The sequence below is a fragment of the Anomaloglossus baeobatrachus genome, chromosome 1 (genome assembly GCF_048569485.1).
Source record: "Anomaloglossus baeobatrachus isolate aAnoBae1 chromosome 1, aAnoBae1.hap1, whole genome shotgun sequence".
Classification (NCBI taxonomy): domain Eukaryota; kingdom Metazoa; phylum Chordata; class Amphibia; order Anura; family Aromobatidae; genus Anomaloglossus; species Anomaloglossus baeobatrachus.
Window position 1 is genome coordinate 935,246,919 of NC_134353.1, and position 17,606 is coordinate 935,264,524.

The window sequence follows — 17,606 nt, forward strand, 5'->3', positions numbered from 1 at the left end:
CGTCACAGCGACGTCACCGCGACGTCACTAAGCGGCCGGCCAATAGAAGTGGAGGGGCGGAGATGAGCAGGACATAACATCCTGCCCACCTTCTCCCTTAACAACACCCAAGACAGTCACAACAGACTTCAATGAAGTGAAAGGCAACAACTTCAGGAACATATAAAACCGACAAAAAAGAGAAGTCTTTGGATTTGCCTCATATACCATTATATCCCATGGCCCAAAAACCACCAACAACAATGCAAATTGCACATAGAAAAATCTTTTATTGATTGGGTCAAGCATATAATTTTACATGGGATATAAAACATTGTAACAGGTAAGGAGGTAAAAAGACACATGAGAGCGAACAAGAAATCCCCATGTGAGGCTGCATGGATCTAGCAGGGTAAACACAAGGGTATATTCCCAGCAGGGCCAGTGTAAGTGCCTTCACAGCAAACAGATTCAATGTGAAAGACAGAGCAGTACTAAGTAAAGAATCATAGGCACATTTACCCAAACACATAGCCCGGCAAGGAATCCACCAAATGTAAAACTCACATGCAGACGCACAGGGGGAACAGTCCCAATACGTATTTCGTGATGACTTCCTCAGGGGACCGTGGACAAAGGAGGGGAATGGACAAATTTATACACTAGTGTATATCAAATCATTTGCAGCACCTGTCACGGCTGCAGAGCTAAAGCACACTGAGCAGGCGTGGGCGGCTACTCCAGCATCACCTGGGCTAGGGAAAACCCTATGATGACGTCACTTTTACCCAGAAGACGCTTCAGGGAGAGCCGTACACACTGCACATGTGCAGAGCCGCAAACAGGAAGTAAAGCTGCAAATGCCATGTCTACTCCTGGCAGAAGAAAGGGCAAATCGCATTAGGAATCACAGATAATATAGAACACTGTACAGGGACAAGAATATATACAATTACATCATAATAGCATCCAAAAAAGATGTACATGAAAGACATTAACACTGTTTATACAATATCAGATATAACAACATTTTCATCAATAAAACAGAGTCTAATAAAGAATCACATATGGAGGACATGAGCATATTGTATTCCTTCCCAGATCATGTTCAATGCAGACGGACCACCAGGTTAATGACACAGAAAGATATGCACCAAGGGTACAAAGTAAAAAACTGTAAAGAAAAAGAGACATAAAGGGAGTCCAGTTAAAAAATTTTTTAAAAACCATTATATACAGAGCAGATTCAGTGCAGGGAACCCGCAGCCAAAACCAATTACACCCTATAACGGGAACCACATCAACCGCAGATGAGATCAACTGATTTATAAATAGGAAATAAAGGTCTGCCTCTCATTCAATCCCCGAGGGACCACTGTGTCAAGGAGAAATATCCAGCGACATTCCACCCGTGCCAACGCCTTATGGATGTTACCACCCCTCAGTCCAAGGTGCACACGGTCAATCCCCCTCACCTTAAAACTTGAGGGGTCAGACCCATGATACAACCTAAAATGGCGGGGGATGGTCTTAAGGGAATCAACATCCTCAGATTTCGCTTGTTTGGCAGCGATGATATCTCTAATATGCTCCCTCGTCCGGACCCGTAATTCACGACTAGTGAGTCCGACATATATTAAGTCACAGGCACACGTGGCGTAATAAATTACGCCCGTGCTACTGCAAGAAATATATTGTCGGATCTCAAATGTTTTGGAGCCGTCCGAGGAAGTAAAGGATGTTGCCCTGAGGATGTTCCCATGACGACACGCAATGCATGAGCCACATGGATATGATCCACAGATAGGACGTCCCATCATGAATGGTGGTTTCTTTTGTGCCACATAATGGCTTTGGACCAACATGTCGCGCAGGCTTCGGCCCCGACGTGCCGTCATGAGGGGTCGGTCGGGAAGCATATCTTTCAGCACTGGTTCTGTTTGTAAAACAGACCAGTGTTTAGTTAATATGCCACGGATGTGGTCCCATTGGCGGTTGAATGAGGAAATAAAGCGCACCTTAGATTCAGCAGGCTTCGTCTTGTCAGGATTAAAACGCAAAAGTAGTTGGTCTCTTGAAGCTGCTTTAGCGCGTCTATAGGCCTTTTTAATGGATCTGGCACTGTAGCCCCTCTCCCTGAACCTATCACGCATCTCACTGGCTCGACCCTCAAATGTATCCGTCTCTGAGCAAATCCGTTTAAGGCGGATAAATTGCCCGGTAGGGATCGCATTGATGGTAGATTGTGGATGGCCAGAAGATGCATGTAACAGGGCATTCACAGAGGAGGGTTTCCGATAAATGTCAGTGGTCAGAAGACCCTGATCATTAATGGAAATACCAATATCCAAAAAATCAACCCTAGACGGATCAGCCTGATAGGTGAGATAGATGTTATAGGAGTTGGAGTTCAAGTGGCGCACAAAGCCCTCAAGCTCCAGGGCGGTCCCCCCCCAGATGACAAAGATGTCATCAATGAAGCGGAGCCAGCACTGCACATGGGAGCTAGCCGGCACGCCGTCGCCGAAAACCTCCCTCTCCCAGTAACCCAGGAAGAGGTTTGCGTACGAAGGCGCGCACGCCGCCCCCATCGCAGTGCCGCGCCGCTGGAGGAAGAACCGCTCACCGAAGGTGAAGGCATTGTGCGTCAGTACGAACTCCAACAATTCCAGAATCAGGTGTTGTAATGGTGGTGCCCAGTTACTCATACCCAGGAAATACTCAACTGCCTGCAGGCCATGCTCATGACAGATGTTGGTATATAAGGTCTCAACATCCAGAGTCGCCAGCAAAATCCCACGCTCAACTGTCAGGCCATTAATCCTCCTAAGGACGTCCGAAGTGTCTCTAACATGGGAGGGCAGCGTCTCAACCAGAGGTTGGAGATAAAAATCAATAAATTTGCATACTGCATCGCATAGCCCTCCGATGCCAGAGACAATCGGACGTCCAGGGGGAACCCGAGGGTTTTTATGTATTTTAGGCAAAAGGTAGAACGTGGGCGTTACTGGCATATCTGGAAGGAGACCATCATACATCTTCTTAGTAATGGTACCCGAGGCAAGAGCATTCTCGAGTATGAGAGTCAACTGGGTCAGGAAACCATTAGTTGGATTGGAGGGGAGCATCTGGTAGAAGTCTGTATTTCTCAATTGTTTGTACACCTCACGCTCATACATGGCAGAAGGCCAAACCACCACGTTACCCCCCTTGTCCGCTGGTTTAATGATTACTCCCTCTAGTTTCCTCAGTTCCTCGAGGGCTCGCTGATGTTTAACAGCAAGGTTATTATTATTTGTTCTCTTAGAGAGGGATCTCAGGTCACCCATAACTAAGTCATGGAAGACTTGTACCTGAGGACACAGCGAAAACGGGGGGAACGTGGTGGAGCGCGGATACAAACGTGTAGGAAAAATATTATCCAACTCACCAGATGCCTGTCCCTCCAATTCCTCAAGTGTCCGCACAGCCTCCTCCTCCCTCTCGACGGTGCAAGGGTTCAGGCTCGGTCCTCTAGCATGTATTTTATGGAGGACCACCTTTCTGAGGAACAGATTCAGGTCCTTAGCGACTGTAAAAAGATCAAAATTACAATCAGGTACAAAGGTTAAACCTAGTTTTAGGACCTCAATCTGGTCAGTAGTCAATTGGACCTGAGATAGGTTAATCACCTCCAGTTGGTTGGAATTGCCCTTCTTTGGAATTGCTCCCAAGGTGGATTTTCCAAGGGCTGGTGATGTTTTCTCGGGTCTATTTTTACCCGAAAAACCTCTCGTTACAGGTCTAGATGAGGCCTGAGATGTAGAACTTTCATCCTCCACTGAGGAGATGGAGGAGGCTGACACGGAATGAGGGAGTCCGACAAAATTTCTCCTCCGACGTGTTGTCCCTTTCCACCGATACACCTGCTGATTCTTATAATCAGTAACATCACGTTGATATTTTTTTGTTTTATTAGAGACCAACTCCTTTTCCCACTTGACAAATTCCTTATTCATTGTCTCGTGGAAATTAGATAGCTCAGCGGGGGTGAGTTCCTTCGTGGTACGGTCTTGTAGAACAGAAATCTCTTCATCAATGGCACGGAGAGAGGCCTCATTATTGTTAATAAGAAGCCCCATAAAGGACCTGGAGCAAGCAGTAGCTGCTTCCTCCCAGTCCCTTTTGAACGTCTCATCCGTGACATTAAATGAGGGAAAGACCTGTACCCTAAGACCTCTGGGTATTAACCCCCGATCAACATAGCGCTGCATAAATGCCTTGTTCCACCAGAGTCTCATTCTGCGGTTGAACAATACTTTGATTTGGCTGCAAAGTTCCCTGTGACTTCTTGAATCCGCTGAATTGTCCACTTCGCCCTCTGTGTCAAAAACCTGGTTTAATTGAGTTTGCCACGCGGATTCACGGGCTTTAAAGTCCATGCTGCTTGGAAAAATGACTGTGAAAAAACACAGAAAGAGACAATTAACAACACCCAAGACAGTCACAACAGACTTCAATGAAGTGAAAGGCAACAACTTCAGGAACATATAAAACCGACAAAAAAGAGAAGTCTTTGGATTTGCCTCATATACCATTATATCCCATGGCCCAAAAACCACCAACAACAATGCAAATTGCACATAGAAAAATCTTTTATTGATTGGGTCAAGCATATAATTTTACATGGGATATAAAACATTATAACAGGTAAGGAGGTAAAAAGACACATGAGAGCGAACAAGAAATCCCCATGTGAGGCTGCATGGATCTAGCAGGGTAAACACAAGGGTATATTCCCAGCAGGGCCAGTGTAAGTGCCTTCACAGCAAACAGATTCAATGTGAAAGACAGAGCAGTACTAAGTAAAGAATCATAGGCACATTTACCCAAACACATAGCCCGGCAAGGAATCCACCAAATGTAAAACTCACATGCAGACGCACAGGGGGAGCAGTCCCAATACGTATTTCGTGATGACTTCCTCAGGGGACCGTGGACAAAGGAGGGGAATGGACAAATTTATACACTAGTGTATATCAAATCATTTGCAGCACCTGTCACGGCTGCAGAGCTAAAGCACACTGAGCAGGCGTGGGCGGCTACTCCAGCATCACCTGGGCTAGGGAAAACCCTATGATGACGTCACTTTTACCCAGAAGACGCTTCAGGGAGAGCCGTACACACTGCACATGTGCAGAGCCGCAAACAGGAAGTAAAGCTGCAAATGCCATGTCTACTCCTGGCAGAAGAAAGGGCAAATCGCATTAGGAATCACAGATAATATAGAACACTGTACAGGGACAAGAATATATACAATTACATCATAATAGCATCCAAAAAAGATGTACATGAAAGACATTAACACTGTTTATACAATATCAGATATAACAACATTTTCATCAATAAAACAGAGTCTAATAAAGAATCACATATGGAGGACATGAGCATATTGTATTCCTTCCCAGATCATGTTCAATGCAGACGGACCACCAGGTTAATGACACAGAAAGATATGCACCAAGGGTACAAAGTAAAAAACTGTAAAGAAAAAGAGACATAAAGGGAGTCCAGTTAAAAAATTTTTTAAAAACCATTATATACAGAGCAGATTCAGTGCAGGGAACCCGCAGCCAAAACCAATTACACCCTATAACGGGAACCACATCAACCGCAGATGAGATCAACTGATTTATAAATAGGAAATAAAGGTCTGCCTCTCATTCAATCCCCGAGGGACCACTGTGTCAAGGAGAAATATCCAGCGACATTCCACCCGTGCCAACGCCTTATGGATGTTACCACCCCTCAGTCCAAGGTGCACACGGTCAATCCCCCTCACCTTAAAACTTGAGGGGTCAGACCCATGATACAACCTAAAATGGCGGGGGATGGTCTTAAGGGAATCAACATCCTCAGATTTCGCTTGTTTGGCAGCGATGATATCTCTAATATGCTCCCTCGTCCGGACCCGTAATTCACGACTATATGTCGGACTCACTAGTCGTGAATTACGGGTCCGGACGAGGGAGCATATTAGAGATATCATCGCTGCCAAACAAGCGAAATCTGAGGATGTTGATTCCCTTAAGACCATCCCCCGCCATTTTAGGTTGTATCATGGGTCTGACCCCTCAAGTTTTAAGGTGAGGGGGATTGACCGTGTGCACCTTGGACTGAGGGGTGGTAACATCCATAAGGCGTTGGCACGGGTGGAATGTCGCTGGATATTTCTCCTTGACACAGTGGTCCCTCGGGGATTGAATGAGAGGCAGACCTTTATTTCCTATTTATAAATCAGTTGATCTCATCTGCGGTTGATGTGGTTCCCGTTATAGGGTGTAATTGGTTTTGGCTGCGGGTTCCCTGCACTGAATCTGCTCTGTATATAATGGTTTTTAAAAAAATTTTTAACTGGACTCCCTTTATGTCTCTTTTTCTTTACAGTTTTTTACTTTGTACCCTTGGTGCATATCTTTCTGTGTCATTAACCTGGTGGTCCGTCTGCATTGAACATGATCTGGGAAGGAATACAATATGCTCATGTCCTCCATATGTGATTCTTTATTAGACTCTGTTTTATTGATGAAAATGTTGTTATATCTGATATTGTATAAACAGTGTTAATGTCTTTCATGTACATCTTTTTTGGATGCTATTATGATGTAATTGTATATATTCTTGTCCCTGTACAGTGTTCTATATTATCTGTGATTCCTAATGCGATTTGCCCTTTCTTCTGCCAGGAGTAGACATGGCATTTGCAGCTTTACTTCCTGTTTGCGGCTCTGCACATGTGCAGTGTGTACGGCTCTCCCTGAAGCGTCTTCTGGGTAAAAGTGACGTCATCATAGGGTTTTCCCTAGCCCAGGTGATGCTGGAGTAGCCGCCCACGCCTGCTCAGTGTGCTTTAGCTCTGCAGCCGTGACAGGTGCTGCAAATGATTTGATATACACTAGTGTATAAATTTGTCCATTCCCCTCCTTTGTCCACGGTCCCCTGAGGAAGTCATCACGAAATACGTATTGGGACTGCTCCCCCTGTGCGTCTGCATGTGAGTTTTACATTTGGTGGATTCCTTGCCGGGCTATGTGTTTGGGTAAATGTGCCTATGATTCTTTACTTAGTACTGCTCTGTCTTTCACATTGAATCTGTTTGCTGTGAAGGCACTTACACTGGCCCTGCTGGGAATATACCCTTGTGTTTACCCTGCTAGATCCATGCAGCCTCACATGGGGATTTCTTGTTCGCTCTCATGTGTCTTTTTACCTCCTTACCTGTTATAATGTTTTATATCCCATGTAAAATTATATGCTTGACCCAATCAATAAAAGATTTTTCTATGTGCAATTTGCATTGTTGTTGGTGGTTTTTGGGCCATGGGATATAATGGTATATGAGGCAAATCCAAAGACTTCTCTTTTTTGTCGGTTTTATATGTTCCTGAAGTTGTTGCCTTTCACTTCATTGAAGTCTGTTGTGACTGTCTTGGGTGTTGTTAATTGTCTCTTTCTGTGTTTTTTCACAGTCATTTTTCCAAGCAGCATGGACTTTAAAGCCCGTGAATCCGCGTGGCAAACTCAATTAAACCAGGTTTTTGACACAGAGGGCGAAGTGGACAATTCAGCGGATTCAAGAAGTCACAGGGAACTTTGCAGCCAAATCAAAGTATTGTTCAACCGCAGAATGAGACTCTGGTGGAACAAGGCATTTATGCAGCGCTATGTTGATCGGGGGTTAATACCCAGAGGTCTTAGGGTACAGGTCTTTCCCTCATTTAATGTCACGGATGAGACGTTCAAAAGGGACTGGGAGGAAGCAGCTACTGCTTGCTCCAGGTCCTTTATGGGGCTTCTTATTAACAATAATGAGGCCTCTCTCCGTGCCATTGATGAAGAGATTTCTGTTCTACAAGACCGTACCACGAAGGAACTCACCCCCGCTGAGCTATCTAATTTCCACGAGACAATGAATAAGGAATTTGTCAAGTGGGAAAAGGAGTTGGTCTCTAATAAAACAAAAAAATATCAACGTGATGTTACTGATTATAAGAATCAGCAGGTGTATCGGTGGAAAGGGACAACACGTCGGAGGAGAAATTTTGTCGGACTCCCTCATTCCGTGTCAGCCTCCTCCATCTCCTCAGTGGAGGATGAAAGTTCTACATCTCAGGCCTCATCTAGACCTGTAACGAGAGGTTTTTCGGGTAAAAATAGACCCGAGAAAACATCACCAGCCCTTGGAAAATCCACCTTGGGAGCAATTCCAAAGAAGGGCAATTCCAACCAACTGGAGGTGATTAACCTATCTCAGGTCCAATTGACTACTGACCAGATTGAGGTCCTAAAACTAGGTTTAACCTTTGTACCTGATTGTAATTTTGATCTTTTTACAGTCGCTAAGGACCTGAATCTGTTCCTCAGAAAGGTGGTCCTCCATAAAATACATGCTAGAGGACCGAGCCTGAACCCTTGCACCGTCGAGAGGGAGGAGGAGGCTGTGCGGACACTTGAGGAATTGGAGGGACAGGCATCTGGTGAGTTGGATAATATTTTTCCTACACGTTTGTATCCGCGCTCCACCACGTTCCCCCCGTTTTCGCTGTGTCCTCAGGTACAAGTCTTCCATGACTTAGTTATGGGTGACCTGAGATCCCTCTCTAAGAGAACAAATAATAATAACCTTGCTGTTAAACATCAGCGAGCCCTCGAGGAACTGAGGAAACTAGAGGGAGTAATCATTAAACCAGCGGACAAGGGGGGTAACGTGGTGGTTTGGCCTTCTGCCATGTATGAGCGTGAGGTGTACAAACAATTGAGAAATACAGACTTCTACCAGATGCTCCCCTCCAATCCAACTAATGGTTTCCTGACCCAGTTGACTCTCATACTCGAGAATGCTCTTGCCTCGGGTACCATTACTAAGAAGATGTATGATGGTCTCCTTCCAGATATGCCAGTAACGCCCACGTTCTACCTTTTGCCTAAAATACATAAAAACCCTCGGGTTCCCCCTGGACGTCCGATTGTCTCTGGCATCGGAGGGCTATGCGATGCAGTATGCAAATTTATTGATTTTTATCTCCAACCTCTGGTTGAGACGCTGCCCTCCCATGTTAGAGACACTTCGGACGTCCTTAGGAGGATTAATGGCCTGACAGTTGAGCGTGGGATTTTGCTGGCGACTCTGGATGTTGAGACCTTATATACCAACATCTGTCATGAGCATGGCCTGCAGGCAGTTGAGTATTTCCTGGGTATGAGTAACTGGGCACCACCATTACAACACCTGATTCTGGAATTGTTGGAGTTCGTACTGACGCACAATGCCTTCACCTTCGGTGAGCGGTTCTTCCTCCAGCGGCGCGGCACTGCGATGGGGGCGGCGTGCGCGCCTTCGTACGCAAACCTCTTCCTGGGTTACTGGGAGAGGGAGGTTTTCGGCGACGGCGTGCCGGCTAGCTCCCATGTGCAGTGCTGGCTCCGCTTCATTGATGACATCTTTGTCATCTGGGGGGGGACCGCCCTGGAGCTTGAGGGCTTTGTGCGCCACTTGAACTCCAACTCCTATAACATCTATCTCACCTATCAGGCTGATCCGTCTAGGGTTGATTTTTTGGATATTGGTATTTCCATTAATGATCAGGGTCTTCTGACCACTGACATTTATCGGAAACCCTCCTCTGTGAATGCCCTGTTACATGCATCTTCTGGCCATCCACAATCTACCATCAATGCGATCCCTACCGGGCAATTTATCCGCCTTAAACGGATTTGCTCAGAGACGGATACATTTGAGGGTCGAGCCAGTGAGATGCGTGATAGGTTCAGGGAGAGGGGCTACAGTGCCAGATCCATTAAAAAGGCCTATAGACGCGCTAAAGCAGCTTCAAGAGACCAACTACTTTTGCGTTTTAATCCTGACAAGACGAAGCCTGCTGAATCTAAGGTGCGCTTTATTTCCTCATTCAACCGCCAATGGGACCACATCCGTGGCATATTAACTAAACACTGGTCTGTTTTACAAACAGAACCAGTGCTGAAAGATATGCTTCCCGACCGACCCCTCATGACGGCACGTCGGGGCCGAAGCCTGCGCGACATGTTGGTCCAAAGCCATTATGTGGCACAAAAGAAACCACCATTCATGATGGGACGTCCTATCTGTGGATCATATCCATGTGGCTCATGCATTGCGTGTCGTCATGGGAACATCCTCAGGGCAACATCCTTTACTTCCTCGGACGGCTCCAAAACATTTGAGATCCGACAATATATTTCTTGCAGTAGCACGGGCGTAATTTATTACGCCACGTGTGCCTGTGACTTAATATATGTCGGACTCACTAGTCGTGAATTACGGGTCCGGACGAGGGAGCATATTAGAGATATCATCGCTGCCAAACAAGCGAAATCTGAGGATGTTGATTCCCTTAAGACCATCCCCCGCCATTTTAGGTTGTATCATGGGTCTGACCCCTCAAGTTTTAAGGTGAGGGGGATTGACCGTGTGCACCTTGGACTGAGGGGTGGTAACATCCATAAGGCGTTGGCACGGGTGGAATGTCGCTGGATATTTCTCCTTGACACAGTGGTCCCTCGGGGATTGAATGAGAGGCAGACCTTTATTTCCTATTTATAAATCAGTTGATCTCATCTGCGGTTGATGTGGTTCCCGTTATAGGGTGTAATTGGTTTTGGCTGCGGGTTCCCTGCACTGAATCTGCTCTGTATATAATGGTTTTTAAAAAATTTTTTAACTGGACTCCCTTTATGTCTCTTTTTCTTTACAGTTTTTTACTTTGTACCCTTGGTGCATATCTTTCTGTGTCATTAACCTGGTGGTCCGTCTGCATTGAACATGATCTGGGAAGGAATACAATATGCTCATGTCCTCCATATGTGATTCTTTATTAGACTCTGTTTTATTGATGAAAATGTTGTTATATCTGATATTGTATAAACAGTGTTAATGTCTTTCATGTACATCTTTTTTGGATGCTATTATGATGTAATTGTATATATTCTTGTCCCTGTACAGTGTTCTATATTATCTGTGATTCCTAATGCGATTTGCCCTTTCTTCTGCCAGGAGTAGACATGGCATTTGCAGCTTTACTTCCTGTTTGCGGCTCTGCACATGTGCAGTGTGTACGGCTCTCCCTGAAGCGTCTTCTGGGTAAAAGTGACGTCATCATAGGGTTTTCCCTAGCCCAGGTGATGCTGGAGTAGCCGCCCACGCCTGCTCAGTGTGCTTTAGCTCTGCAGCCGTGACAGGTGCTGCAAATGATTTGATATACACTAGTGTATAAATTTGTCCATTCCCCTCCTTTGTCCACGGTCCCCTGAGGAAGTCATCACGAAATACGTATTGGGACTGTTCCCCCTGTGCGTCTGCATGTGAGTTTTACATTTGGTGGATTCCTTGCCGGGCTATGTGTTTGGGTAAATGTGCCTATGATTCTTTACTTAGTACTGCTCTGTCTTTCACATTGAATCTGTTTGCTGTGAAGGCACTTACACTGGCCCTGCTGGGAATATACCCTTGTGTTTACCCTGCTAGATCCATGCAGCCTCACATGGGGATTTCTTGTTCGCTCTCATGTGTCTTTTTACCTCCTTACCTGTTACAATGTTTTATATCCCATGTAAAATTATATGCTTGACCCAATCAATAAAAGATTTTTCTATGTGCAATTTGCATTGTTGTTGGTGGTTTTTGGGCCATGGGATATAATGGTATATGAGGCAAATCCAAAGACTTCTCTTTTTTGTCGGTTTCCACCTTCTCCCTTCCGCATTGTCGGTGGACGCAGGTAAGGAGATGTTTGTCGTTCCTGCGGGTTTACACACAGCGATGTGTGGTGCTGCAGGAACGACAAACAACATCGTATCTGCAGCAGTAACGACATTATGGAAATGAACGACGTGACACAGATCAGCGATTTTTTACGCTTTTGCGCTCGTTCATCGTCGCACCTAGGATTTACACATTGCGATGTCGCTACCGGCGCCGGATGTGCGTCACTAACGACGTGACCCCGACGATACATCGGTAGAAATGTCACAACGTGTAAAGCCCGCCTTACAGCTATGAGCAACTAGAGTTTCACATAAGCAGGCACTAATCTCTTATTTGCTGCATTGCCATGGACTACAACTCCCAGAAACCTTGGCTCTTCTTTGCAGCTTGGAAGATGAGGAGCTGCAGCAGAGGAAAAAACTGATTGGATGAGTAAGCTGGAGAAGAAAGAAGGAGTTAACTGCACTGGGGAATGTGTAGGATGTGAATCATTGTTGGAAAAGTACTCAAGCATTCCTGTATGCGAGGTGTTGATTTGTATTGAATTCATGATGCCCTACAACTTTGTAATTCACTTTTTTCTCTATCTCGTTCCGTTTTCTAGATAAAAATGCTAACTCCGTTGTTTTCCACCAGGTGGCGCTATAGATGGCTTCATTGCGTAGCACATGGCTACTTTACTATACCTAGACACCACTTCTATGCCTATAGCTGCCGCCGTTCTCAAGTTAATGGCGGTGAACAGGATATGGGTGGACACACTGTATAATAGGTCCATCAATGAGGGGGATTTTGTTCTCATTGTATTATTAAGTGCACCAAAGGTTCTTATAAGTTTACCAATATCTGTGGCAACCGGAATCCAACATTGGACTGTATTATAAGCATTGCGGCAGCCATTTATGGGAGAAATGTTATTAGCTAGTAGTTTGTGATCACTTAAAGGGAAAGTGCCATGCTTAACATCAAGGCCTGCTGCAAAGCCCATCCTGTACCTTTAAGAGTCTCACATATCTGTTGAGTTTGTGTGATCATTTGCTTAATGTTCCTTGTTATCCCCTGTTACGGCCGCCGAGGGGCGGCGAGCGTCCGGGAGTGGACCAACGGGGCCGTACACCGTACTTCCCTGGAGGAGCTATCCTGGAGCTAATCCCTATACAGGGATTGTCAGGTCCATTCCCAGGGGCTTAAATGCACAACAGCCAGGACCAGTGGGGTCGGCTCTGTTGGACTGGTCCGGTGCTCTGATGTGGCAGCATAAAGATGGTAACTCAGATTAGGCAGCATGGCAGTGGTGGCTCAGACGTGGCAGCACGGAGGTAGTGGCTTAGATGTGGCAGCACAGAGATGGTGGTAGTAAGCTGTCTCTAGGATGAGACACCGGTTAGAGAAGCATGAAACTGGTACTAGGACAAGAGAAGATGAACTAGACACAGAATGGGACCTGATAACTAGTAACACACTAATAGGCAACATTGCTCAGGCGCCTTCTGCAGGAGGAGGCAGTCTTAAATAGCTAAAGGATAATAGCTGACTTAAGGGATCACTTCTGGGTAATGGAAAGAAAGGGGCGTGGCCACACGCCCCCTACAGGCACTCACGGAAGGCCTAAGCTTGGCCTGGAAGCAGGAGGAGGCCACAGCCGCCGACCCCGGGGCAGGAAAGTGGTGCGTGGGACCGCCAGGCAGGTGAGGAGAGCGGCGCCCCCACCAAGGCCTGGGAGTGGGGGCGTGTGGGGGTGCCATGCTGGGAAAAGAACCTGGTGCTACACCCCCTGCATTTTTCACCATTTTTCCCCTATAAATTAACCTATTAAGTGTTTCAATCTCACAGTGTGTACAGAGTGTGGACAGCGAGTAGACCCCTGGCAGAAGCAGAAGACGCTCCTGCATTCCTTTTAGTCCTCCCAAAAAGATTTGGGTGGAGACACTGCTCCATATTGAGGTGAGAACTATCAGACACCATGCCCTGGGAGGCAGCATAAAGGGGTGATAAATCTGTGTCGTGAGTATGCAAGACATCAAAGCAGCAAGTCCTTTCCCACTAGCTCAGAGACAAGTGAAAATTAGAGATCAAGCCCACAGAGGGGAAAGATGGGGAGAGATCGAGCTCACAGACGGGATAGATGGTAAGAAATGCAGGACACAAGTCACATAACGGCCAGAAATAGTGTCATTCCTCATGTTCACACAGAGCAGATAATTTTGCCGTTACCTGCAATGACAGGTACTCTTAAATACCAAAAATTGTTATTAAAGTGCTTAGAAATGTTGGTTGTGTTCTCCATTAGAGACGGAGTGAACATCTGCAGAGAGATCACTTCCAGATGTGACATTTGGGATCTGAGGCGCTTCTAATAAAATAAACATATCTAGAATGCAAATGATGTGTGCACAGGAGGCCGCAACAGTGGCAGTAAATCCCGTCCTCGGCCGCCTCCCTCACTCCCAGGGCTGTCATTTATTTGCTAGCTTTGCTTGTTCTACCTACTCGTGTTCCTCTTATGTGGACTCATGAAGGGTCTCTCAGGAGGGCTGTATCCTCACTTGAAACACTTGTTAAATCCCCTCTTAACACTTCCATAAGTGGAGGTCTCCCCGGCTCCGGCCGCTCTTACCCCACACTCCGGACGTGACTCTAATGTACACACTGGAGATCACGTTTCTTTAAGTGTCTACTCCTTGTTCTTTGCACGTTGGTCGTGACACGACTGCTAGGACGGGGTCACTTTAAATATTTTAGAGGGGAACGTTATTGGGCATTAATTGCGAGATTACAACATCTGTGTTCGGGGTCACGGAGTTATAGAGTGAAGGGGCCCACCATAAACTATAAAATCAATAGACTGAGACCCCCTGGGATACATGGAGTAAGCACAAGCCTGCTTTATTATATTGTGTCAGCACATATCTTCTCATTGAGGACCCCTAATGGGTATTAGAAGGATATCACCACTCACCATAGGCTCTAATGTGTCCTGAAAGGAAATCTTTGCACCTCAATTAACGAGAATTAAGGATTGGGCTCCTTATGGGCAGAAGATTAAGATCTACATAATATATCTGTACACAAGTTCAATGGAGCCTACATGGCTCAGTTATAAGGATGATGCATGGGCTTAATGATAGTGTGACTCTTTGTAACAGACTAACCGATCCTTGCTCTAGTGCTGCCTGACTTTTGGGCGCCACTACTCTGTTTCCACTGCCCGTGGAAGAAGGAGGCGTGATATCAGTCTGGGGTGGATTGACAGAATGCAGAGTTACCACCATTGATGGTAGCCATTTTGGACCCACTCCATACCCAACTAGGAACTCCACCAACTCCAACCACTGACAATCTCTAGTTAGAGTTTGCGTAAACTTCACAAATTTTTGACCTGGCTTTGCTAAGACTAATTGTGAAGGATCGGGACAGTTCCAGTGATTCTGGGTTTGTGACAAGTATGCCATTATGTTCTAACAAGAATTAGTTCTTGTTGACACTCAGGCGTTGACACTCTTTTGTTTAATTTCTTGGGCGTCCTTCTCGATTTCACCCGTGGACTGTCTCATTTCTCTTTTAACTGAGATCACTATTTACCACCCTGAACTAAACTTGAACCCAACTATCGTCCTAATTATGGATTTGACTTTGTCATTGCCTGTGCCTTTTTTCTTCTAACCCACATACTTACACTTCTGTAACGTGGCGCAGAGTGGTAGTCATGGGCGAGTTATTTGTCTGCTGCACCACGGCACGCTTCATGAAAATGGAGGCTGGGTGTGTGGTGTTGCACTCCGGAGCTGGGTGTGTGGTGTTGCACTCTAGAGGTGATACGCCTTTGCAGGCTGCATGTTGCCGATGGCTTTGGCCGGCCAGAACCAGATGGTGCACAGTTCATTGAGGGAGACCACAAGTTCATATAAAACGTAGATTTACTGAACATAAACTTGACAACAATGTACGTTAGATTGCGGACACAAATCCTCTTGCACGTTTCAGTGACACAGAGGATCATTAAGCACATTCTTCACTTCAGCTGTTCCAACCTCTCTAAGACCTTTTCTTCCCAACAATACCCAGCCTAGTACCACATCACAGTCCTTGGAAGACATTCTCCTCCTCAAGCAGTTCTACGTCTTTTCCCTCTCAGAGGGATGTTGCCAATATGGCTGGACTGAGTTATAAACTACTGAAGATGCTTCAGGGACACTTGCTTAAGACATTCACTTTGTTCCTTGTCCTGCTCTGTCTTTGGCCAGGACCCGTCTTTCTCTGTCACTTGTTCCTTCAGTCCACTAGATCACTCTATGTCATGGTCACCTCCTTCTCTTTCTCAGTTGTTCCCTCATTTCCTCGGTCACGCTATCTTATGCAACAGTCTCCCTCTCTTCAGGACACCCATGTCATGCGGCTCTGCTGCTCCTCAGACCTTAGGTTTGTTCGTCAGAGGCTAGGCCCTAACTAACGTTCCCACAGCGACCATTTTCCTCCCTCAGCACTAGCTCTTCCCCTATAGGCTAATACCACAATCTTAACTGTCACCTGTCTGTTGCCGGGCAGATTTCACCTTTCACCTGCAGACCTATAACACCTTATTAAAGTGCACCAATCACCAGGATTTGCCTATATAACCTAAAGCTAGTGCTATACTGGCACTATCAGGCTGATTATATACATACCTTTAGTTGTCAGCTAGGATATATAGGTTTTCAAATACAAGCAAATAAAGTTTATAAAATGAGCAGCTTTTTGAATGACAGCATCCGATAGCTTGGTGATTCCTGCCCCCTGCCTGTCTAGCAGGTTTTGATTTTCCTCTCTAATCCTACAAGCAGCCCTCACAGAAATTTTGCTTGGTCTTCCGGACCTTATCTTGACCTCCGCTGTTCCTGTTAACTTCCATTTCTTCATTACATTTCAAACTGAGGAAAGGGCTTTGCTATTTTCTTATAACCTCCTCCGGCTTTGTGGGCCACCTTTTTCATTTTCAGAGTGCTAGGCAGCTGCTTAGAAGAACTAATGGCTGCTGTTTTTTGGCACAAGGTTAGAGGAGGCTGGGTTTTTATAAAGCTGTGAAATTTGGCTTTCTTAATGATGATAATGAACAAGCCACAACCCTAACAGGCTGATTAACCTTGTTCAAAGTTATCTGAGCACAGAAATCTTAAAGGGTGTCTAAACTTTTGAATCGGACTATTTTCCTTTTTGCTATTTTTCAAATCTAAATTAACAAAAAGAAAACACAAATGCGGTTATAGTGCTAATTCGGACGAACAGGTAACCTCAAAACCCCTATTAAAATACAAGTTTATTAATTAATCCTTAAAATATTTCCAATAGACACAAGAACAATAACAAATAACAAAAGGAGTCAGGTAAACCCTTACATAAATTGATAATGAAGTGAAGGGACGGGGAGGGGGGCCCTGGTGACCCTAGGTAGAAAAGATGTCCCTACTTATCTACGGATGGTATGACACTAAAGGCCCCGTCACACACAGAGATAAATCTTTGGCAGATCTGTGGTTGAAGTGAAATCATGGACATATTGTTCCATTTGTACACAGCCACAAACCTGGCACTGATTGTCCACAATTTCACTGCAACCACAGATCTGCCGCAGATTTATCTCTGTGTGTGACAGGGCCATAAGTTTCCGGGCGCCCCCCTTCCACGTCGACTGTCCCTTTCCCTCACCCTAAACAGGGTAGATGACCCAAGAGTGAAAGGGGGGCCGTCCCAAGATAGTTTGGCTCTAACAAGATATGGACACAGGTATGTATACTTATTTCAATTCCGACCCAGATAATATAATACACAACCACTAGAAACAGAATGGTACAAAAATACAAAATCCTGG

General features: G+C 45.6%; 2 protein-coding genes across 4 annotated transcripts; one reads left to right on the forward strand and one right to left on the reverse strand.

Moving 5' to 3' along the window:
* Nucleotides 1-324: 324 nt before the first annotated feature.
* Nucleotides 325-5,921, reverse strand: LOC142256525 (uncharacterized). Of its 2 annotated transcripts, XM_075328277.1 has the most exons (3): nt 4,893-5,921; nt 3,410-4,417; nt 325-1,153 (listed from the first exon to the last, which is right to left on the reverse strand). In XM_075328277.1, exons 2-3 carry the CDS (start codon nt 4,398-4,400, stop codon nt 1,110-1,112), a joined length of 1,035 nt encoding a protein of 344 aa, XP_075184392.1. In that variant the 5' UTR covers nt 4,401-4,417; nt 4,893-5,921; the 3' UTR covers nt 325-1,109. The 2 variants fall into 2 exon arrangements, with proteins under 2 accessions (XP_075184392.1, XP_075184382.1); XM_075328267.1 differs by having other exon boundaries at nt 325-4,417.
* A 466-nt stretch (nt 5,922-6,387) lies between these two features.
* Nucleotides 6,388-11,580, forward strand: LOC142302435 (uncharacterized). 2 transcript variants are annotated; one of them, XM_075343507.1, is made up of 3 exons: nt 6,388-7,012; nt 7,488-8,495; nt 10,752-11,580. In XM_075343507.1, the coding sequence occupies exons 2-3, from the start codon at nt 7,505-7,507 to the stop codon at nt 10,793-10,795; spliced, it is 1,035 nt and encodes a 344-aa protein (XP_075199622.1). In that variant the 5' UTR covers nt 6,388-7,012; nt 7,488-7,504; the 3' UTR covers nt 10,796-11,580. The 2 variants fall into 2 exon arrangements, with proteins under 2 accessions (XP_075199622.1, XP_075199614.1); XM_075343499.1 differs by having other exon boundaries at nt 7,488-11,580.
* The last annotated feature ends 6,026 nt before the right edge of the window (nt 11,581-17,606 follow it).

Bases quoted from the DNA above. Each gene is read 5' to 3' on its own strand.
- LOC142256525 (XM_075328267.1), bottom strand. From the start codon at position 4,400: ATGGACTTTAAAGCCCGTGAATCCGCGTGGCAAACTCAATTAAACCAG.
- LOC142302435 (XM_075343499.1), top strand. From the start codon at position 7,505: ATGGACTTTAAAGCCCGTGAATCCGCGTGGCAAACTCAATTAAACCAG.